At 41.1% G+C, this 25,460-nt stretch overlaps 2 gene segments (V, D, J or C); one reads left to right on the top strand and one right to left on the bottom strand.

Annotated features, from left to right (window-relative positions):
* Positions 1-25,460, bottom strand: part of LOC137528857 (T cell receptor delta constant-like) — a 348,846-nt gene that overhangs the window by 216,469 nt on the left and 106,917 nt on the right.
* On the top strand, positions 1,938-24,279 carry LOC137554537 (T cell receptor delta constant-like). The segment is given in 5 exon segments: positions 1,938-2,087; positions 8,152-8,433; positions 16,366-16,425; positions 19,710-19,814; positions 24,077-24,279. Coding segments are annotated over 3 exon segments (420 nt in total).

Raw genomic sequence — 25,460 nt, 5'->3', positions numbered from 1 at the left:
GCTTTTAACAAATGGAAGCAGGTCCTATTTTTCCTGTGTTTTCAAAGAGCTTTCAAAACGTCTCTCACAGATACGTTTTTTAAAGCAAGTGTGAACCGAGCCTTATAGGATGGTAAAATACCGCATGCAATATTTTAGACTTTTTATCAAATTCACTTGGGCAGGGCTGCTAAAAGGTTAAAAAGCAATGTAAAATAGTAATTTTCTGAGATCTTGTAGATGGCACGAATTCCATTTTACTTTACATAGTCTCTCTCTATACGACCCATTTAAAATAGCACCGTTGGAAATAACCTATTTATGTTATGGTGACATGATAAAAAGGAAGGGTCACTTTTGTAGCGAAAGTAAGCCCTTAAAGTGAACCTCCGGACTAAAAATCGACTCAGCAGCACTGAAAAGGCCTAGTGTTTCTTTAACAGTTTCACAGCATCAGAACTTTGTTTCTCTTATCCAAGCCTCATTTTTAGCTGCACAGAAGAAAACTGCCCGGGCTTTTTTCCCCTGATGCTGTGCAAAGCATGATGGGATTTCTGATGTTGTTGCTCTCGTTCTGCTGTTTTGGTGCAAATTTTTTTTTTTTTACATTTTGAATTTGACATTTAAAGCCTAGCGTGTGCAGCTGAGAGGGGTTATCAGGACACAGGACAGTTGGAACTGTGTCTCCTGCTCCTTGTCACCTCCTTTCAACCAAAAAGATGGCTGCCCCCATGACAAAGATGGCAGCCCCCATGAATCACAAACATTTGCCTGTTCTTTTAAAACAGGGTGGGTAAAAAATTATATTACCTATCTATTCTAATTAACATAACTAATGTAACTTAATGACAGTATGTTTGTTTAGGCTAAAGTTCCCCTTTAATACCAGCATTTAATCCTTTTATATAGTTCTCTATCAATCTTTCAGTGTTTTTTCACACTTAGTTTTTATTTTTTTACTTCCGAGTATGCCCATGTGGTGTTTTGCATACCCCACCCAATAGAACAGTGGCATCACAGCTCTTAATGAATATGCAATGACTTATTTTCCATATCCATTCCCACCCGTTACCTCACTTCCTCTTCTCCTCCCATCCAAATTATGCCGATCGGCCAGTTTGAATTAATTGATTCTGTCCAAATGTATAAATTTGCATGCCGCCATATTGTTTGTTTTATGACCTCCGAGAAACGCGTTGTCTATTTGCCCAATAAACCACCTCTTACACTTCTTCGCCCATTATCTGCAGTCACCACGGTATTGCCAAACAACCGTGTGACGCTTACCTCTCCTGCATACAGCTTATGATGACGCTTGATACACAAACACCGCTCTACCGTCTCCACCACAGGAGAGCTGGTAGTATCACTGTGGGACAAGTGCCACCGCTTCCTTCCAACCCATGGGACATCAGGATAGTCCCCCTGGAATCCAAAGCTGATTGCGTCCCCTGGAGGAGTCCACCACGCTACATATCCTGAGAGCCTGGTCCCTGGCCTTTCAAAGGGACGGAAGCGTACACAGGCTGCATCTCACCGACAGCCATCTGAATCCAGGTGAGACCTGTCTTGGACAGGGAAATGTGCTTTGTACCTATTGTTTTAGAGCACTCTCTGGGCCAGATTTATCAAAGCATTACCGACAGTTTTTTCTTCTAAAACTGTTCTAACCAGCAGAAGAACAGTTCTGCATGATAGTAAGAACCTTCCCAAAGCCTATGTAATAGCGGCAGTTTAGGGTGGATTTCTAGAGCTACACTACAGTTAAGAAAAGTGTAAATCCATTCCTTAACTGCTGCTGATAAGAAGTGCTCATTAGCAGTTCTAAAGACAGTGCAGGCAAAATGTGATTTGTGAAGGGCTCCTCCCCCCTCACTCAGAGCTTGCTGGCAGCAGGTGTGTTGGTTACCTCAGCAACAGCAATTCCCCTCACACACTGCACTGCCTTAGGTGGCCACCAATGGTCCAATTTCTAGTGAAAAATCGTTAGAGCCATCAGGGATTCTGATTGGACGAAAAATCGTTCACTAGACCATCAACTAACCAATCATTGCTTCCTATCTATCACGACCACCAAGAAAATCCAAATTTTCGTTCGACGTCTACGGGTAACATCTTTTTCACTCGTTCATAATCGATTGTGTCCACCAATGGAGATTATTTACAACCAATCCGATCAGAATTTCTGATCGCTCAAATGATTTTTCGCTAGAAATTGGACCGTTAGTGGCCAGCTTAAGAGACGTTCCTAGCTCCTTCTAGTCCTTACAGTTTAAGAAGGAATCTGCACTATCTAGTGATTTCTTAGGATGTCTGAGACAGTTCCTCAAGGAACTTACTAATATTTTGTCTCAGACACTCTTGATAAATCTGGCCCTCTGTCTTTTCTCTTTTCTACACTGTGGATTTGTTGAGCTGCCTAGTTGACTGGTTGTATCCAGACTCCCATTTAGAGACTTCGAAAGGCATAATAGAAGGCTTTTTGGGCTTTTTAACCCCATTCTACCTTCCAGGTGGTTCTATGTCACCATGAGATGTCTGGGTATGTCTAACCCACCTACAAAATGCTTGTCGGAAATGAGTGTTGAACATGGTCTCCCTTACAAAACAATCAATTTATGCCCACAGGAATACAACTACAAGATCTCAGAAAAAGTGAAGTGGAGTGATCCATTAGCTCTGTGGATTTCTTTAACACCACAGCATCCAAGAAAGATAGCATACTGCACACATTTTCATATATTTACAGAAAAGCCATCCTACACACAGGGCCCCAGGATAATGCCGCATATGCTTTGGCCCAGCGTGCACAAGCCACCTTACCTTAAAGGACAACTGAAGTGAGAGGAATATGGAGGCTGCCATATATATTTTCTTTTAAACTATGCAAATTGCCTGGCTGTCCTGCTGACCCTCTGCCTCTTATGCTTTTAGCCATAGACTCTGAACAACATTTGACTGAAGTTTGGATTTGCTGCATACTTGTTACAAGTGTGTGATTCAGACACTACTGATGCATGAACGTTCAGCAGTATGCAAGGCAACTTGTTTAAAAGGAAATAAATATGGCAGCCTCCATATCCCTCTCACTTCAGATGTCCCTTAAATATCATTCATTAACAAGGGAACAAAACCATTCAGGTAAAAGGCTGCAAACTGTTCAATCACACTAACCTATCACTATGTGTTACACATGCCACATGGACCTTTAACATCAGAGCAATGTGGTTTACCTAATTTGATTCAACACATCATTGCCGCTTAAGTCAGTTTTATTAAAATGACTTGAACATTTCAGTCTGCGGCCATCTATGATTCTCCAGAATTGGCAGATGATTCAGGGTATACGTGCTTCCAGTCATTTGGGCAGCACAGTGGCACAGGGCAGCACGGTGGCGTAGTGGTTAGCAGCGCTGGGTCCCCAGTTTGAATCCCAGCCAGGGCAATACCTGCCCATTTGTATGTTCTGCCCGTGTCTGCATGGGTTTCCTCTGGGCACTCTAGTTTCCTCCCACATCCCATAAACATACAGATAATTTGGCTTCCCCCTGAATTGACCCTAGACTACATACATACAGGGCCGGATTTACCATAAGGCACTGTAGGCACGTGCCTACAGGCGCCTGGTGATGGAAAGGCGGCTCACTCCCCTCCCACAGCGCCTCCCTCCCTCCTTTGCTATGTAGAATCCTGAGCAGAGTGTAAATGAGAGGTTACTCACCCGGCTCTCAGCATTCCACTTATGTGATCTCCCTTCAGTCGGGGAAAACTTAATATTGAGGGTACCTCTGGCTACCTAATACTAAGGGGCATCTGTAGCTACCTATGATGGGCCAGGGAAGTAAGTAAAAAGTGAATATCTGGGTCAGCCAGCACACGTGCAGTGCGGTTAGGCGGGGGTTTGTAGGTTCATGGAGGGCGGAGTCTAGGGTGCCAGGACATCTGTGCCTATAGGCCCCTGTGAGGTCAATCTGGGCCTGGATGCATACACTACACGATATATACATATAACTATGGTAGGGATTAGATTGTGAGCCCCTCTGAGGGACAGATAAGGGACAAGACAATATACTCTGTAAAGCACCGCAGAAGATGTTGGCGCTATATAAATACTTAATAATAATAATGATGATGGCAGTACTCTGGTGAACCGCACACCCAAAACTCACTTTTTCACAGAGTCTGGATCTATAGTTTGTTGAAATGATTACAAATATATACAGCTGCCCAAGAGAGAATCTTTTTTTTTAGATCTCCTTTAAACAATGTTTAGTGTATTGCCGATAACTGTAATTATCAGCAGTGTATCCTGGATAGCAATAGCAGTGGGCATGTGTTTTGGTATCTGTTAAAGGACAACTGATGCAAGAGGGATATGGAGGCTGCCATATTTATTTCCTTTTAAACAATACCAGTTGCCTGGCTCTTCTGCTAATCCCGTGCCTCTAATACTTTTAGCTATAAACCCTGAACAAGTATATGCAGATCAGGTATTTGTCTTGCTCAGAGAGTGGAGTCCCATGTTTGCCTGGGAGATAAGTGGTTAGTAAGTTTTGGGAGGAATAGTTTTTTGTTTTTTTTAAAGAAATTATTATTACACTACTATTATTATTGCAACTTACAATGATGTTCTCTTTACATTTTCTGTATCATATATGACAGGGAAATGTTTAAAGCATCCATGTATGTTCATATAAAAGCATAGCTGGCAAATGCTACAGCAATTGTCAGTCGTGTATCAATGTCACTTTGTATCTTTCTGATGTGTAATCATGAGTCAGTATTTTTTAGGGCCCGTTTCCACTGTGCTGTGCGGAATTGTCGCAGGAAACCGCGTTAACGAATTTGCATGCAGATTTGAATTAGTTAGCGTTTGCATGTGAATTTGACCGCACATTCGCAGACGATTTTGCATATGTTTGTATGTATGCAAATTTAACCATGTCAGTGCCTGTGTGCTTTTACATTGGTTTTATGCGAAATTGTATGCAAATTCGCATGAAAATTCACATACCGAAACCGCATGCGAATTTCCTATTAAATACATTGTATGCAAATCGTCTAGCGGTGTGCAGTGAGCGAATTCTGATAGCTCTGCCGTGCAGATTTTTCTTGCACACAAAACCACAAAGAAATCCTGACAAGTGGAAACAGCCCCATCCACTTATATTGCCTATGCGAATTTGCATGCGGGAAATGCATGCGAATTCGCAATAGTGGAAACGGGCCCTTAGTGAATCAATTGGTGCTATTTTTGGAAAGTTGCTGTTTTTTTTCTTTGCTCTGTAAATCTTGTGTAGTGTATGGAGAATACCATAACATAATTAATCATAGCTAGGACTAGCACTCACAGCACAATAGTCCTGGGTTCAGTTCCCAGGCTGGACACTACCTGTGAGGAGTTTGTATATTCTCCGGGTGTTTTGTGTGGGTTTCCTCTGGGCACATCAGCTTCCTCCTATGTTCTAAAAATATATATAGAGTAAACTAAAGCTGGGTACACACATCAGATAAAAGTCTTTGGAAAATGAAAGATCAAAGACCAATTTTACCACCTCCATGTAGTATAAGAGCATATCTACCCAGTCTATTCTATTAAGCTGAGTACACCCATCAGATGAAAATCTTTGCAGGATTTTATCTGTCACTGAGGTCTGTCAGGGGGGGTTTGAAAGACTGATCTTTCTAAAGATGCTGTACACATGCAAGATCAGTATCTGCAAAAGATCAGTTCCTGCAAAATGCATTCATAGTCTATGATATCTGCAGATCCTCATACACACCTTGTTTAACGGACAGTCACCTGCAGATCAGACCCATGGGGATAGATCTGAAAGAGTGAGAGATAAATATCTTTGGTCTGGCTCTTTTATTGTGAACTTTTTTTACAAAGATTATCTGCAGACTTGATCTTTAGTATTCAAAATCTGTTGGCCCTCATACTATGTGGAGGTGGTAAAATTGGTCTTTGAGCTCTCATTTTCCAAAGACTTTTATTTGATGTGTGTACCCAGCGAGATTGCATGTTTTATACACACACACGCTTAGTAAATTCATTCTAAATGACTGCTACTCTTCTTACTTTTCCAATGTTGGCTCTTTCCATTTCATGTCATATGGCACTTAAACAACGTTTCCTCTTCAAAAGTAGTCCTTCACTAATGATGCCAATTATACATTACTTACTGGGCTCTCTGCTACATCAAAAAAAGAAAATGAGATCCTATGGTGGATGCATTATGCAGATAAGTAGCAGTTCTGCTCTCCACAGAAATGTGTTTCCTCATATACAGCAACCAGTTTTTAGACTACAGTGTTTCACTGTGGGCTATGGCTGATAAGCATCAATTCGGAGAGGTACAGTCCTGGAGATACTGCCATGTAAGTCATTTTTTCTTCTCTTTATAAAATGCGTAACAACTGCACTTATTGTTAAAGATTTGTAATGTATAAATAAAGGATAATGCAATGTGATTGTAATATGCCTTACATTTCATATAAATAAGACAGAATTTACACTAATGTGAATATTTTTATGAAATAGTTCGCTTGCTGATAGTGTTTTAGTTTTCTTAATCATGTATAGTTTACTTTTTCACAAGTAAAAATTATTTTTGGTCAAACTGCCTTCATGTACCAAGAATAAATTGTGCATAAAAGTATAGAAAAAAAGGTGTTTTAAGCTTTAAACACATTATACAAGTAGCTAGATTCCTCTGTAGCGCTACTTGGGTTAATTCTGCTTCCTGGCTTATAACGGTCTATTCCACATCCAGGGTAGAAAGATGATACACATGTGACCACATGAAGGCAGCTTTGCATAGTATGTACAGGATATAAAACTATTCTCACCGTATCACTGTCATTTATTTTAGACTCCAACATACTGGTTGGTGTTCAGTTCACCAGTGCTGAGAATGTAGTTAAGAATTCCTGCCTAATTTTATAAACATTGCTGCTGTCATTTTATAGACATTGCTGCTTTATGTGAACTAGTTTTTTAAACACTTACTAAACAAACAAAAACCGAATCCAGTGGGATTGTTCATTGAATGCAGCATTGAACCCCTGCTGTAAATCAGTTGAAACTTGTAGGTTCTTGTAACTTACATAAAGAAGCTGATTTCTACAAAGCATTGATTCACTGTGCATGTTGGAGCGAGGTCTCTAGTTTTTGGAAAGGGTACTAGGCTGACAGTGGAAACAGGTGAGCTCAGAGAGGTCAATTCACTATGGATTTAAATCACAGTAGCATAATTAAATTTGAGCTGCAAATGTGCATGTACATTCCACCTTTTAATGGAGGGAAGTAAGCAAGAAGTTCCTAGCATGTATTAAAGTAAAAAATAGCAACAAGGTGGCAAAGTGCGACCTGCTTGATCAGATCATATCTTGAGAAGGGTTGGCTGGGAATGTATGAGGATGTCAATAGAAATACACTCCAGTTGATACTGGCAAGGTTAGGTAATAATCATTTATATCCATGAGTACCATAAAATTAGTGATTGCATTGGGTAACTGTGGTAAGCACATCGTTTTGAATACCTTTTAAAATAATCAGTTTGAGTAAAGGTAGTCATAGATGTTACACTTCAGTTATATAATGGTAGGTTGGTGGTTCGGCTATGAAGGGTTCATGGCCACTAATTTTACAGACTATTGTTTGCTGAAATAATGCACATTGATGCTGTTTCAGCACAGAACTAAAGGATGTGTGTGCAGCTGTGAATGGGGAAAGTCCATGCAGCATTGGCCAGCTATTCCAAAGTCAGAATGCCTAAATAACACTTGTGTTAAAAAATACAACTTAGGCCTGGTTCACACCACAAGAACTTTTTCTAAGTGCTTGTGATTTTAAAAGCTCTTGCTAATGTGATGCTATTGGTTTGATCTCACTGGAGCAATGTTGTTTTATAAACATCACCCATAGCATCGCATTATCAAGAATTTTTTAAGTACACTAGCGCTTAAAAAGCTCTTGCAGCGTGAACCAGCCCTTAGCAGTTTCAGTTTGCAATTGGCAGTGATCACTATTTTTTGAAACTAATGACTGGCCAAATTAGTCAATATCAATCAATTTGACCAAACAATTCTATGTTTAAGGCTAAGGACTGTCAGAAAGATGTGACTTCATTAAACTTCTTCAACCCTTCAAACTATTTTCTCTTCTAGCTGATAATGACCCCTCCACACCCTCCATGTTTGTCCTGAAGTCTCAGACAAAGGTTTCCACTTCAGCTTGCTTAGCAAAAGATTTCTATCCCAAGGATGTTCAGATCTACATGAATTCCACTGAACGCAATGTTGGTCCTATAGAGGTTTCTCCAGTTTTGACACGGCAGGGAAAGTACAGTGCTGTGCTGGTGGCAGACTTAGGAACCAAGAATGTGCAGTGCCAGGCAAAGCACCAGGAGAAGTGGGTGACAATGCAAGACAATCTTCAAACTTCAGAAGGTACAATTTTCTATTTTCATTTTTTCACATATGGTAAACGTGTTATTTGTCTATGACTAGCTAATAGGGATGAGAAAAAAACGGACTTGTGAAATCACTACACATTGGAAAAGCTTTGCAATTCTGTAGATGAATGCACAATTACTCTATTCACTACTATTGTCTTTATACTCTCACTGACCGTCACTCCAATACAACTCTCCCTGTATCTCTTTCCTTCTACAGTTTTGGTGAAAGCATGAACTAGAATAAGAAAACCTGCCCCTGTGAGGCTGTCCTAATTCCTATTAGTTGCTAGCAGCAGGCTCCATATCTTCTGATTCCTTTGCAAGGTTTCCTGGGAATACTATATTGGGAGAAAAGCAAATAGGCAACTCCCCCAAACAATTAAACTTAAGGTGAATTTTGGCTTCATAATTGCAAAGAGTTTGCTTTAACCACTTGCCGACCGCCTACTTCATATTGGCGGCGGCAAAGTGGCAGCCCCAGGACCACGTAACGCAGATTGGTGTCAGGTCCTGGGGCACTCTCTGGCCGGGGATCGCGCGCTGGGATGCGCGCGCATCCACCGGCAATAGGCTCCGCCCACCCGCGACGTCAACCCGCCGGCCAATCGGAAGCGCCGGCGGGTTGTTAACCCCGCGATCGCCGCTACAAAGTGTATAATACACTTTGTAATGTATACAAAGTGTATTATACAGGCTGCCTCCTGCCCTGGTGGTCCCAGTGTCCGAGGGACCACCAGGGCAGGCTGCAGCCACCCTAGTCTGCACCCAAACACACTGATCTGCCCCCCCCTGCCCCCTGATCGCCCACAGTACCCCTCAGACCCCCCCCCTGCCCACCCCCCAGACCACCATTTGCACACAATCACCCCCCTAATCACCCATCAATCACTCCCTGTCACTATCTGTCAACGCTATTTTTTTTTTTAGTCCCTAAACTGCCCCCTGCTCCCTCCTGATCACCCCCCCACCCCTCAGATTCTCCCCAGACCCCCCCAGACCCTCCCCCCCCTGCGTACTGTATGCATCTATCCCCCCTGATCAACTGTCAATCACCTGTCAATCACCTGTCAATCACCCGTCAATCACCCCCTGTCACTGCCACCCATCAATCAGCCCCTAACCTGCCCCTTGCGGGCAATCTGATCACCCACCCACACCAATAGATCGCCCGCAGATCCGACATCAGATCACCTCCCAAATCCATCGTTTACATCTATTCTCTTCTCTAAACACCCACTAATTACCCATCAATCACCCCCTATCACCACCTGTCACTGTTACCCATCAGATTAGACCCTTGCGGGCACCCAATCGCCCGCCCACACACTCAGATTGCCCTCAACCCCCCCCCCCCCCTTATCGATTCGCCAGTGCATTATTTACATCCGTTCTTCCCTGTAATAACCCACTGATCACCTGTCAATCACCCCCTGTCACTGCCACCCATCAATCACCCCCTGTCACTGCCACCCATCAATCAGCCCCTAACCTGCCCCTTGCGGGCAATCTGATCACCCACCCACACCAATAGATCGCCCGCAGATCCGACATCAAATCACCTCCCAAATCCATCGTTTACATCTATTCTCTCCTCTAAACACCCACTAATTACCCATCAATCACCCATCAATCACCCCCTATCACCACCTGTCACTGTTACCCATCAGATTAGACCCTTGCGGGCACCCAATCGCCCGCCCACACACTCAGATTGCCCTCAACCCCCCCCCCTTATCGATTCGCCAGTGCATTATTTACATCCGTTCTTCCCTGTAATAACCCACTGATCACCTGTCAATCACCCCCTGTCACTGCCACCCATCAATCACCCCCTGTCACTGCCACCCATCAATCAGCCCCTAACCTGCCCCTTGCGGGCAATCTGATCACCCACCCACACCAATAGATCGCCCGCAGATCCGACATCAGATCACCTCCCAAATCCATCGTTTACATCTATTCTCTCCTCTAAACACCCACTAATTACCCATCAATCACCCATCAATCACCCCCTATCACCACCTGTCACTGTTACCCATCAGATTAGACCCTTGCGGGCACCCAATCGCCCGCCCACACACTCAGATTGCCCTCAAACCCCCCCCCCCCCCCTTATCGATTCGCCAGTGCATTATTTACATCCGTTCTTCCCTGTAATAACCCACTGATCACCTGTCAATCACCCCCTGTCACTGCCACCCATCAATCACCCCCTGTCACTGCCACCCATCAATCAGCCCCTAACCTGCCCCTTGCGGGCAATCTGATCACCCACCCACACCAATAGATCGCCCGCAGATCCGACATCAGATCACCTCCCAAATCCATCGTTTACATCTATTCTCTCCTCTAAACACCCACTAATTACCCATCAATCACCCCCTATCACCACCTGTCACTGTTACCCATCAGATTAGACCCTAATCTGCCCCTTGCGGGCACCCAATCACCCGCCCACACCTCAGAACGCCCTCAGACCCCAGCCCTGATCACCTCGCTAGTGCATTGCTTGCATCTATTTCCCCCCTCTAATCACACCTTGAGACACCCATAAATCACCTCCTGTCACCCCCTAGCACACCTACCCATCAGATCAGGCCCTAATTTGCCCCGTGTGGGCTCCTGATCACTCGGCCAAACCCTCAGATCCCCCTCAGACCCCCTTCCGATCACCTCCCCAGTGCATTGATTGCATCTATTTTTCCCTCTAACCGCCCCCTGAGACACCCATCAATCACCTCCTGTCACCCCCCTAGCACTCCTATCCATCAGATCAGGCCCAATACATCCTGTCATCTAAGAGGCCACCCTGCTTATGACCGTTTCCACAAAATTTGCCCTCTCATAGACCACCTGTCATCAAAATTTGCAGATGCTTATACCCCTGAACAGTCATTTTGAGAAATTTGGTTTCCAGACTACTCACAGTTTTGGGCCCGTAAAATGCCAGGGCAGTATAGGAACCCCACAAGTGACCCCATTTTAGAAAGAAGACACCCCAAGGTATTCTGTTAGGTGTATGATGAGTTCATAGAAGATTTTATTTTTTGTCAAAAGTTAGCGGAAATTGGATTTTTATTGTTTTTTTCACAAAGTGTCATTTTTCACTAACTTGTGACAAAAAATAAAATCTTCTATGAACTCACCATACCCCTAACGGAATACCTTGGGGTGTCGTCTTTCTAAAATGGGGTCACTTGTGGGGTTCCTATACTGCCCTGGCATTTTAGGGGCCCTAAACCGTGGGGAGTAGTCTAGAAAACAAATGCCTCAAAATGACCTGTGAATAGGACGTTAGGCCCCTTAGCGCACCTAGGCTGCAAAAAAGTGTCACACATGTAGTATCGCCATACTCAGGAGAAGTAGTATAATGTGTTTTGTGGTGTATTTTTACACATACCCATGCTGGGTGGGAGAAATCTCTCTGTAAATGGACAATTGTGTGTAAAAAAAATCAAAAATGTGTCATTTACAGAGATATTTCTCCCACCCAGCATGGTTATATGTAAAAATACACCACAAAACACATTATACTACTTCTTCTGAGTACGGCGATACCACATGTGTGACACTTTTTTGCAGCCTAACTGTGCTAAGGGGCCCAAAGTCCAATGAGTACCTTTAGGATTTCACAGGTCATTTTGAGACATTTGGGTTCAAGACGACTACTCACGATTTAGGGCCCCTAAAATGCCAGGGCAGTATTGGAACCCCACAAATGACCCCATTCTAGAAAGAAGACACCCCAAGGTATTCCGTTAGGAGTATGGTGAGTTCATAGAAGATTTTATTTTTTGTCACAAGTTAGCGGAAATTGATATGTATTGTTTTTTTTTTTTCACAAAGTGTCATTTTCCGCTAACTTGTGACAAAAAAAAATCTTCTATGAACTCACCATACCCCTAACGGAATACCTTGGGGTGTCTTCATTCTAAAATGGGGTCACTTGTGGGGTTCCTATACTGCCCTGGCATTTTAGGGGCCCTAAACCGTGAGGAGTAGTCTAGAATCCAAATGCCTCAAAATGACCTGTGAATAGGACGTTAGGCCCCTTAGCGCACCTAGGTTGCAAAAAAGTGTCACACATGTGGTATCGCTGTACTCAGAAGAAGTAGTATAATGTGTTTTGAGGTGTATTTTTATACATACCCATGCTGGGTGGGAGAAATCTCTCTGTAAATGGACAATTGTGTGTAAAAAAAATCAAATAATTGTCATTTACAGAGATATTTCTCCCACCTAGCATCTGTATGTGTAAAAATACACCCCAAAACACATTATACTACTTCTCCTGAGTACGGCGGTACCACATGTGTGGCACTTTCTTGCACCCTAAGTGCGCTAAGGGGCCCAAAGTCCAATGAGTACCTTTAGGATTTCACAGGTCATTTTGCGACATTTGGTTTCAAGACTACTCCTCACGGTTTAGGGCCCCTAAAATGCCAGGGCAGTATAGGAACCCCACAAATGACCCCATTTTAGAAAGAAGACACCCCAAGGTATTCCGTTAGGAGTATGGTGAGTTCATAGAAGATTTTATTTTTGTCACAAGTTAGCAGGAAATGACACTTTGTGAAAAAAAACAATTAAAATCAATTTCCGCTAACTTGTGACAAAAAAAAAAAAATCTTCTATGAACTCACCATCCTCCTAATGGAATACCTTGGGGTGTCTTCTTTCTAAAATGGGGTAATTTGTGGGATTCCTATACTGTCCTGGCATTTTAGGGGCCCTAAACCGTGAGGAGCAGTCTTGAAACGAAATTTCTCAAAATGACCTGTGAAATCCTAAAGGTACTCATTGGACTTTGGGCCCCTTAGCGCAGTTAGGGTGCAAAAAAGTGCCACACATGTGGTATCGCCGTACTCAGGAGAAGTAGTATAATGTGTTTTGGGGTGTATTTTTCCACATACCCATGCTGAGTGGGAGAAATATCTCTATAAATTGACAATTGTGTGTTAAAAAAAGAAAACAATTGTCATTTACGGAGATATTTCTCCCACCCAGCATGGGTATGTGTAAAAATACACCCCAAAACACATTATACTACTTCTCCTGAGTACGGCAATACCACATGTGTGGCACTTTTTTGCAGCCTAACTGCGCTAAGGGGCCCAAAGTCCAATGAGCATCTTTAGGCTTTACAGGGGTGCTTACAATTAGGCACCCCCCAAAATGCCAGGACAGTGAACACACCCCACAAATGACCCCATTTTGGAAAGTAGACACTTCAAGGTATTCAGAGAGTAGCATAGTGAGTCCGTGGCAGATTTCATTTTTTTTTTACGCAAGTTAGAAGAAATGGAAACTTTTTTTTTTGTTTTTTTTTGTTACAAAGTGTCATTTTCCGCTAACTTGTGACAAAAAATAAAATCTTCTATGAACTCACCATGCCTCTCACTGAATACTTTGGGATGTCTTCTTTCCAAAATGGGGTCATTTGGGGGGGATTTGTACTATCCTGGAATTTTAGCCCCTCATGAAACCTGACAGGTGCGCAGAAAAGTCAGAGATGCTTGAAAATGGGAAAATTCACTTTTGGCACCATAGTTTGTAAACGCTATAACTTTTACCCAATCCAATAAATATACACTGAATGGGGTTTTTTTTATCAAAGACATGTAGCAGAATAACTTTCGCGCTCAAATGTATAGGAAATTTTACTTTATTTGAAAAATGTCAGCACAGAAAGTTAAAAAAGTCATTTTTTTGACAAAATTCATGTCTTTTTTGATGAATATAATAAAAACTAAAACTCGCAGCAGCAATCAAATAGCACCGAAAGAAAGCTGTATTAGTGACAAGAAAAGGAGGTAGAATTCATTTAGGTGGTAGGTTGTATGACTGAGCAATAAACCGTGAAAGCTGCAGTGGTCCGAATGGAAAAAAAGGCTCTGGTCCTTAAGGGGTTTTATGACTGCAGTCCTTAAGTGGTTAAAGGACAACTGAAGTGAGAAAAATATGAGGCTGCCATATTTATTTATTTTTAAACAATACCAGTTGCCTGGCAGTCCTGCTGATCTTTTAGGCATCAGTAGTGTCTGAATCACACCAGAAACAAGCATGCGGCTAATCTGGTCAAACCGGACATAAATGCCAGAATCACCTGATCTGCTGCATGCTTGATCAGGCTCTATGGCTAAAAGTATTAGAGGCAGGGGGTCAGCAGGATAGCCAGGCAACTGGTATTGCTTAAAAAGAAATAAGTATGGCTGCCTCCATATAGCTCAACTTCAGTTGTCCTTCAAGGAAATTGTCTAGATTTGAATCTGACATAGATGAATTGTGAATTGGGAAATTAGAAAGTCTACTGTTGCTAGAAAAAATGCTACACATGTATCAGTGCTGTGCAATCTCTTTTTGTAATTATTTACCAATCTGGTACGGTTTGCAGCCAGAATTTCAAATCATGACCTTAAAATACAAGTGCTTCTTTTTAAACAAGTTATCCATACTGTTTGCAGCACAGGCTGCTGAGATATTATAATCTTTCTACATAATGAATTATGCTGCACAAAGCAGAAACAATTGTTTTTTTCACCATATTTTACTAATTAAGTGACTGGCAGCAACTTTGGTACAACATAATCTGCATGCACAAAAAGAATGTAAGGCAGTAACAAAAATATTTATTATTAATTGCAGTAATGTTTAAAGCTGAAACAAAAGGATTCTTAAAAAAATAAATAAAGTTTAATTGTAAGATAACATCATACAAAAATATAATAATATTTACTAACTACTATTTATTTCTACCTATATATTTCAAATGATATAACACAACCTCTGTCTTTTTTCCATTGATTATATTGTTTATTAATTACATTTATATGTTTCTGACCATGCAAGGATCTCCATAAATCGATCTACACTGTAAGCGCTTTTGGGAGAGCTTGCGTTTGATTAGCGCTTGCTGAGCGCTTGTTAAAAAATCGTTACCATTCACTTCCATTAAAATTGTGGTAAAAATCACCATGATCGTGTACGTGAAAAAACGTACGCGATCACAGCGATTTTTACCGTGATTTTAATGAAAGTGAATGGGAGCGATTTTTTTAACAAGCACTCAGCAAGCGCTAATCAAACGCAAGCGCTCACAAAAGCGCTTATAGTGTGGATCCGGTCATATTGTGTATTTTATAAGTAACTGTAGAGGCAAACAAGTAACTTTTAATATCTTATTTGGATATATTGTTTTCTTCTCATATACTCTCTCTTCAAAATAATTATTTTTAATTGGTTTTAAACATTTTTGTAGACACTTCCAAAATAAAAGTATATGTTTTGAGAGTTAATACTGTGTGCAGTCTACTATAAGAGAATCAGTCTACTCTTATAGTAGTTGAGCCAAAATAATTCAATTATTAGTATGACCTACTAGAACATATATTAAAGAAATCTTCAGCAGGGATAGCATATCAGACAGCTAAAATTGTGATAACATCCTTACCACACTGAAAGGAGACAAATTAAGCACTCGGAATAATTACTGCCTTCTCTGTTGCTTCCCTTTTGCACATGTCCAGCTTACTATGTCACCCTGAATAGAAGCTGGGAACAAACTAAGCCATGGCACTGCCATTCTACTGAACACCATCAGCTTCAGATGGTAGACTCTTTGGTCTTAGTTTTAAGGGTACATGGCATACACTCACAAAAAATAAATAGACTATATGTGGAAAGCTAAAACCAGAATTATCATGTAACTTGTCTTTGAAAGATTTAAAAATGGTGTTTACCATTTTTTTTAAATGGCATTCACAATACGGTCTGTTTATGTAGAGAGGGTGAGTGGATGGTTTGGAGAGAAGCTGTGTGCAAAAGCCTACTGCAAAGTAATTATGTTTTACATACTATTAAAATAAATAATTTTATGTATAAAAAGTTAACAAGAGTCACAATTGTATTTCTATTTTTTAATCAGATACAATGGAACAGCCAGAAGAAAAATGCGTGTCAGCAGAAGTGCATTATGGGCCATCTGGTTAGTAAATCTTGTTTTTCAGATATTCAGTTTATATCATTCCTTGTCTTCTAAGCACTTCCAGAGGTGGAATCTAGATGCCCCTTTAATAATAAAGTGACTTTGAGATATCTGCCCCTTTTTGGATAAATCAGTAAAAGGGGTAATTTTTACCCCATCTACAGTATGTTTTTATAATAAACAGTAAGTACTAATAGCAATAAACAATAATAGTTTATTATCAATAAAACACACTCAAATTATGTTGTTAATTTTAATAACAAAATACTTTTCTTCTTTTTTTATCTGCATACTTATGCTTATGTGTAGTGTAGTATTAACCACCTTGGCGTTATGATTCTTTCCAGATTTTAGTGTCTAGAAGTGGTACAAATTTTTTTCATGCTTTTAGATCCTAAAACCTGGAAAAAAAATCATGCTGTTAGGGAGTTCTGCAGCAGCCCAGCACTCACTCACCTCCCTAGGATCCAGCGCTGCAGTTTTCCCTCCATCCTCCAGGTGGCGCTGTAACCCTATAGTGAGATTTCCGGCTGTTGTCATGACGAATGACGGCGATCTCACTAGGGGGAAGCAGAGCCTTGGAGGAGAGGAATGGCGGCCAACGTCGGGATCCCCCAGTAAGTGAGTTAAAACGCCACTGCGCGCATTGCTCTGCAGTAACCTCCCGGCGCCTACCTTCAACTCGGGGATACCGCTCCTGGCATTTTTTTTCCACCCCGAGCTGAACTCGTAGTTACCGCTAAGGTGGTTAAATCATCTTATTCAGTACACTTCCTTTCCTTTAAATCTTCTTCCGACATCAAACCAACAAACGTTGAGTCGGATAATACCTTTATTGATTAACTGTAAATAGTTTTCTTGCAAGGTAACTTTAGGTTTCTTCAACATAAACAACGTTCAACGTTAACATAAAACTGGGTCAAAACCATACAAAGCTGAATGATACATGCACCTTATATATGATTTTGTATGTGTGTTCATTAATCAATCAGTAGGTATCAGATTGCTGAAGTCACCATCAAAGTCATATGTAAGCTTGTGCATGTAACCTTCAGCTGTGGATAATTTTGACTCAGCACTGTATTATACCTGAAGAAGAAACTTCTTCAAAAACTTACAGGAAAACTATTGCCTCAATTCACTAAGATTGTGCTGGAGATAATTAGGCAAGAGAAAACTTACCTCCACACATCGATCTTGCCCTAATAAGGTGTAGAGATAAGTTTTCACATTGAGAGAGTTATCTTATCTCTGTAGTCCTTAAGTTACCTCATCTGTAGTTATTTTCACATGCAGTTAATTAAAAGCCTGTCTTTAACTTTAGAATTCTGGAGTTATTTTAACCTGCTGAGCGGTCTGGACAAGCTCAGCTCGTCCAGTACCGCCGGAGCCTGCCGCTCAGGCTCTGCTGGGCCGATTTGGCTCAAATAAAAAGCAGCACACGCAGCCGGCACTTTGCCAGCCTTGTGTGCTACCTGATCGCCGCTGCAGCGCGGGGATCCGCCGCATGCAGCGGCAAAAGAGGCTCCCCCCAGCCGCCTGAGCCCAGCGTAGCCGGAACAAAAAGTTCCGGCCAGCGCTAAGGGCTGGATCGGAGGCGGCTGACGTCAGGACGTTGGCTGACGTCACTCCGCTCGTCGCCATGACGACGAGGAAAGCGAAACACGGAAGGCCGCTCATTGCGGCCTTCCGTGTTACTTCTGGCCGCTGGAGGTGATCAGAAGAACGCATCCGGAGCGCCCTCTAGTGGGCTTTCATGCAGCCAACTGAAAGTTGGCTGCATGAAATAGTTTTTTTTTTATTAAAAAAAAACCCTCCCGCAGCCTCCCTGGCGATCTTAATAGAACGCCAGGGAGGTTAAGGATTGAAGAGTTAACATTAGAGATCTCACCGTAACTTAAAGACAGAAGAGTTAACTTTAGGTTTGCCTGAGGTAAAATTTTTCCTGAATACTACATGCCTTATCACCATGGTGATAACTCTAGAAACGTTATTAAAGAGACTCTGAAGTCTCCTAAAAATCTTCTTTTTATTTCAAATATGTCTTTAACACGATAGCCCAAACTAAAATGCTGCATTCCCGTGGCTGAAATCTAACTAAATCCCCCAAAACTCCCGGGGGGCAATCCGGACAGCGCTTCAGTGAGAGGCAGAGCTTTCAGCTGCAGCTCTGCCTCTACACGCGTCTATCAGCGCCGGATTGCCGACTCTGCCTGCCCTTCTAATGCTTCCTTCACTGAGAGGGGCGGGGAGAGGCGGAGATCCGCGGCTGATTGACGCGTAAGGAGGCAGAGCTGCGGCTGAAAGCTCTGCCTCCTCCAGCAGTAAAATCCATGACCAAGAAAGTCGTGGATTTTGCGGGGGAGAGGTGGGGGGGAGTTAGGGGGGATTTAGTTAGATTTCAGCTGCGGTAATGCAGCGTTTTCGTTAGGGCAATAATGTTAAAGACATTTTTCAAATAAAAAGATGATTTTTATGAGACTTCAGTGTCTCTTTAAAGACAGGAGATAAGCTTAGTGAATTGAGGCCAATGTACAAAAGTGATGAACGATATTACTCAAATCAATGTCTGTTGGTTTGATGACAGCAAAAGATTTAAAGGAAAGGAAAGCATACTGATGAAGATGACAACATATTATGGACCTATACAGAAGGAGTACACAGTATACAGACAATAATTGAATGGTACAAATGAATATTGAATATAAGAAGAAAGGTTTTTTTGTGTGTTGTTTTAATGTAATTTTAATAAAGTAATTTTAGTCTGTTTTATTGACTAACTTTACTAAATTGGCTAACCATACCTCACTCGCTGTAAATCTTCTTTAGTTCTTGTGTATTTTACGTCCTTTGTTGTTTATTTGAATGGTGCAAAAGAAATGATCATTAGTAAATGCAAATATTGAATTACTCACCTGGGACATATTTAAATTTCCCAACAATGAATCCAACAGGAACTTTACTGGACTGTTAACACAGTGGCGTCAATGTTTTATTAGTGGCATAATTTGTACTACAGAGCACCACAAATATAGGTAGGAGTTTTCATGAAAAGTAAATGGTATCCCTGAACAGCAGTCACACAATCATCTGCCAAAAAATCGTGCAGTGAATAAATAGGCCAGAATATATAGTGCATTGTATTGTGACAAATGTATATTTCATAGGTATGTTTACACATGCATTTTAAATTGTACAGTTTTTCGTGATAGCGGTCTTTTACTTCAACCAGCTTGCTCAATTATAATACTGAATGTTTAATTAACTCTTTTTATACATTTCAGAAAAAAATAATATGTTTTCTTTAACTGTGCTGGGACTTAGAGTACTCTTCACCAAAGCCGTGGCTTTCAATCTTATTATGACGGCAAAGTTCATTGGGATATAAGGTAATATAACTGATTTAGTTCACAAAGGAAACAAGATCTATTATGGTACAATGTTCATTTCTCAAGTAAAATAATAACTAACTAGCCACAATGGCCTCAATTCACTAAGCAGTTTAGATTTGTCTACAGATGGTTTTTAGTCTACTGATGGTTTGGTGTAATGTTTTAGACCTGTTTTTAGACCTGGTCTAATATTCAGTAATTACACAATTCACAAAGGCAAACAAGGCGTAACCACGCCCACTTTTTCTGACAGAGATTAGACCAGCTGATTTCATAGTTACATAGTTACATAGTTACTTTGGTTGAAAAAAGACATACGTCCATCGAGTTCAACCAGTACAAAGTACAACACCAGCCTGCTCCCTCACATATCCCTGTTGATCCAGAGGAAGGCGAAAAAACCCTTACAAGGTAAAAATTCCTTCCCGACTCCAGATGGCAATCAGATAAAATCCCTGGATCAACATCATTGGCATTACCTAGTAATTGTAGCCATGGATGTCATTCAACGCAAGGAAAGCATCTAAGCCCCCTTTAAATGCAGGTATAGAGTTTGCCATAACGACTTCCTGTGGCAATGCATTCCACATCTTAATCACTCTTACTGTAAAGAACCCTTTCCTAAATAAATGGCTAAAACGTTTTTCCTCCATGCGCAGATCATGTCCTCTAGTCCTTTGAGAAGGCCTAGGGACAAAAAGCTCATCCGCCAAGCTATTATATTGCCCTCTGATGTATTTATACATGTTAATTAGATCTCCTCTAAGGCGTCTTTTCTCTAGACTAAATAAACCCAGTTTATCTAACCTTTCTTGGTAAGTGAGACCTTCCATCCCACGTATCAATTTTGTTGCTCGTCTCTGCACCTGCTCTAGAACTGCAATATCTTTTTTGTAATGTGGTGCCCAGAACTGAATTCCATATTCCAGATGTGGCCTTACTAGAGAGTTAAACAGGGGCAATATTATGCTAGCATCTCGAGTTTTTATTTCCCTTTTAATGCATCCCAAAATTTTGTTAGCTTTAGCTGCAGCGGCTTGGCATTGAGTACGATTATTTAACTTGTTGTCGATGAGTACTCCTAAGTCCTTCTCCAAGTTAGATGTCCCCAACTGTATCCCATTTATTTTGTATGGTGTTAGACCATTGGTACGACCAAAATGCATGACTTTACATTTGTCAACATTGAATTTCATCTGCCATGTATGTGCCCATATAGCCATCCTATCCAGATCCTGTTGCAATATAACACTATCTTCCTTAGAGTTGATGATTCTGCACAATTTTGTATCATCTGCAAAAATAGCAACATTGCTCACTACTGTATCCACTAGGTCATTAATAAATAAATTGAAGAGCACTGGACCCAGTACAGACCCCTGTGGGACCCCACTGCTAACAGTCTCCCATTTTGAGTATGATCCATTGACCACAACTCTTTGTTTTCTGTCCATTAGCCAGTTCCCTATCCAAGCACACAGACTCTTCCCCAGTCCTTGCATCCTCATCTTTTGCACCAGACTTTTGTGGGGAACAGTGTCGAAGGCCTTAGCAAAGTCTAAGTATATCACATCTACAGCATTCCCAATATCCATATTAGCATTCACTACCTCATAAAAGCTGAGCATGTTAGTCAAACAGGACCTGTCTTTAGTAAACCCATGTTGATGCTGAGAAATAAGATTATTTTCTACTATGAAGTCATGTATAGTATCTCTTAGTAACCCCTCAAATAGTTTGCATACAACTGATGTTAAGCTTACAGGTCTATAATTTCCTGGATCTGATTTTTTGCCCTTCTTAAATAATGGGAAAACGTGGGCTGTACGCCAATCCACTGGGACTCTGCCAGTTGCAAGAGAGTCACAAAAGATAAGATAAAGGGGTTTATCTATAACTGAACTTAATTCCCTTAGGACCCGAGGATGCATACCATCCGGGCCAGGTGCCTTGTCTATTTTTAATTTATTTAGTCTTGCCTTTACTTCTTCCTGCGTTAAGTATTTAATATTACAGTTAGAAGATTGAGACTCTTCCGCCTCTGTAATTTGCAACAGTGCTGTTTCCTTTGTAAAGACAGAAGCAAAGAAAGCATTTAATAACTCTGCCTTACCTTGGTCATCCACCATTGAGTTTCCACCTTCATCCTTTAGGAGTCCTATACAGTCAACCTTTCTTTTTTTAGAGTTGATGTACTTGTAAAACTTTTTTGGGTTAGATTTGATATCCCTAGCGATTTGATTTTCAGCTTCGATCTTTGCTAGCCTAATTTCTTTTTTACAATTTTTATTGCACTCCTTGTAATTGCTGAGTGCAGCCTCGGACCCCTCCTGTTTTAGGACCTTATAGGCATTCTTTTTCCTCTTCATTTTATCTCTAACCTTTCTATTCATCCATAGAGGCCTTTTTTTATTCCTAGACATTTTGTTTCCATATGGGATATACATACTACAATATTGATTGAGAATACGTTTAAAAGCTTGCCATTTCCCTTCAGTGTCCTCCCCTTGTAGTACATTATCCCAGTTCACCAAACTTAGTGCCTGCCTAATTTGATTGAACTTTGCTTTTCTAAAATTCATAGTTTTAGTGGTCCCGCTGCCCCGTGGCCTATCAGTCACCAGATCAAACGTTATCATGTTGTGATCACTATTTCCCAAATGTTCTTGAACCTGCACATTTGATACATTATCTGGTCTATTCGAAATGATCAGATCCAGTAACGCATTCCCCCTAGTTGGTTCCGTTACCATTTGAGTCAAGTAATTGTCCTGTAGTGCTGCCAGAAATCTGCTGCTTTGTAGCTAAAGTAATTCTGTGAGGTATTTTAGATGTGAGGATGGAACCTTTTGAATGAATTAGGCAGGAGTTTAATTGTATGCAGAAGAGAGCTCATCAAAAGAGAAGTATGTCAGTCATAGCTACCCATTTGTGAATTGCATCTTTTGATAATTTCCCCTGCTTTACCCACCTAATTACCAAATGGTTTAGACCAGGTCTAAAAACAGATCTAAAACATTTGGTAATAGTGAATTTCCCTTTGATGCAACTGACCAAGCCATCAGTAGATTAAAAACCATCAGTAGACTAGTCTAAACTGCTTAGTGAATTGAGGCCAATGTCACATGAAAATAGCCTTTATTCTATGCTCATTGTGTTGTTTGCCTTCTGCTCTAAATCTTTCTACCTGTATATCTATCATGTATTGTTGATATTGTGGGAGGTGGTTACTTTAGCTAAATCATAACACTCTGTAAATAAAAGGAACCTGGAATGAGAGGGATGTGGAGGCTGTCATATTTATTTCATTTTAAGCAATACCAGTTTCCTGGCTGTCCTGCTGATTCTCTGCCTCTAATACTTTTAGCCATAGACTCTGTACAACCATATGCCAATCAGGTGTTTCTGACAAAAATGTGACTGGATTAGCTGCATGCATGTTTCGTGTGTGTGAGTCAGACACTACTACAGCCAAAGAGATCAGCTGGGCTGCCAGGCAACTGGTATTATTTCAAAGGAAATAAATATGGCAGACTCCATATCACAGATGTCTTACCCATCTCCATCTCCCTACTAATTACTGTGGGGTGTTATGCCGCAGGTAACAGTTGCATGGATTTTCAGCAGATAGCAGAAAATGTTGCTTTTCAGGACATTGCTTATAAAACATAACTGCAACCTTAAATTAATATTATATTATCCACTTACAGCACCTTGTGCACTATATCTACGCCCTGGGAAACTTCATCTGAAGTCGCAGGGACATAGATATTTGTCTATTGCCGCCACACACTCCAGCTCGCTCCAGCGCTATTTTGTCATACAGTGGATGCCTCTTCTTCCCAATATTTTCATCCTAAATTTTGCCCACTATTACATCCAGATTACAGTACCTGCTCCTGAGAACATAACACAATGGGTCCTGGAGGGATGTTGCGTATGATTAATTATCATATTGCTGCTCTATTTATATTTGCTAGAAAGGATTTCCACTGAAATGAATCAAGAACGTGTCTAAAATGTACAGCACCATTTAACTGCCAGCAGGAGCAGCAGTGACCTATGTAAACAAGATGCATAACAGCTGCTGTGAGTGACAAAGGCATGCAGGCATGGTCTGGCCTTTGGGGTGAACAAGGAAGAAGACCAAAGAGGAAGTTAGGATGTGTTTAATTTAAGAACACTAATAAGTAAATGATATACTGTAAACTGAATATAAACAATTGAAGTGATCTCTCTTATTTTTTTTTTCCATTTAGTCTTCCAAACTGAAGCACTTTTGCATGAAAAGAAGAGGTTTAAAACTCGCAGAGCCACCCCTGCCTTATCAAAGGCATAATCCTTTCAGTATTCTCTTCAGTTAATGGATCATTTGAACATTCAATCTTTTTACTATTGATGTCTCCTTTTCAAAATAAGCTCACCCAGGCGATAAATGAATAAAAGGGCAAAGTACACTGATCATATTTTTGCATTACTCTTTATCATGAAATATATGCACTGCACAGTTACCCAGAGCAGCAGCAGAGGAAGCAGGCAGATTCTGTATTGCCTTGAACACGGCATGTGGACTATTTCAGGATGGTATGTTGTACGAAGGTTGGAGAGCAGCTGAGAGCTGTGGAGAGCTTAGGCCTAATTCAAAGCACAGATAAATCCTCATCATGCATTGCAAATTATTTACAAAAATATCACACACATTTTTCCACTGATTCAATCCCTATATTACAAGGTGAATTGACAATACACTAAAACTCTTTAGATTTTGTTTTAGGCATGTTTGTCCACAACTTCACCTGCTATATTTTGCAATACAGATAACTTACTGTATCTCCCATAGTCTTACTAACTCTATTGTAGGCAATATTATTTTTATAATTTCTTAGTATTACTAAAAAAAAATTACTTGTCCACCTCCCCAACCAAGGGGCCTTATTGACCCTGAATTCCCTGCACCATCACCTCCTTACTGAGAGGGCACTGTGGCATTGTCATGTTTGACATTCCTGCCAGTCATTTGGGAAATTCAGAAAATGCAGTGTACTCACGCACACCATAGGGTATATACCATGATGTACGCTGGGTGCTCCAACAAAATGGTGTACAACAGTACTGCCAATAGTCAATCAAACAAATATCCAATCTCAGCACACCAAGTAGCTGATCATATATTTATTGTGATGCAGATCATGCTGAATGCTGCATCACAATAAATATTTAGAAAATTCAAACATGTTGATAATGGAGCTCCAGACATCTGTATAAATTGACAGTGCGGATGGGCATCAGGGGGCTTAGTGGCTGGATAGTGTACTGGTTAAGGGCTCGGACTCTGACACAGGAGACCCAGGAGCAATACAAGTCTCATCCCAGCCCTCTTTCTCATAAAGTTAGTCCATTTAACAGCAGGCAAAGTTTATCATTTGTAAGACAGTATGAAAATGTCAGACATTTTCTTTTGCTATACCCCCTCCCCCAACCCTTTTTTTATACAACACCACTGTATTTCACAGTTCACACCTCGATAACTGCCAGCTGTGCCTAGCTGTACAGGTTTGATATACATGGATGCAGAGTCTCCAGGTTCACTTGGCCCCCGGAAAACCTGGCTCACTTGAATTACATCAGCTGGTATGTTCTGGT

This window comes from Hyperolius riggenbachi, chromosome 1 (genome assembly GCF_040937935.1).
Source record: "Hyperolius riggenbachi isolate aHypRig1 chromosome 1, aHypRig1.pri, whole genome shotgun sequence".
NCBI lineage: Eukaryota > Metazoa > Chordata > Amphibia > Anura > Hyperoliidae > Hyperolius > Hyperolius riggenbachi.
The sequence above is the reverse complement of the archived record's forward strand: the minus strand, read 5'-3'. Positions and strand labels throughout refer to the sequence as shown.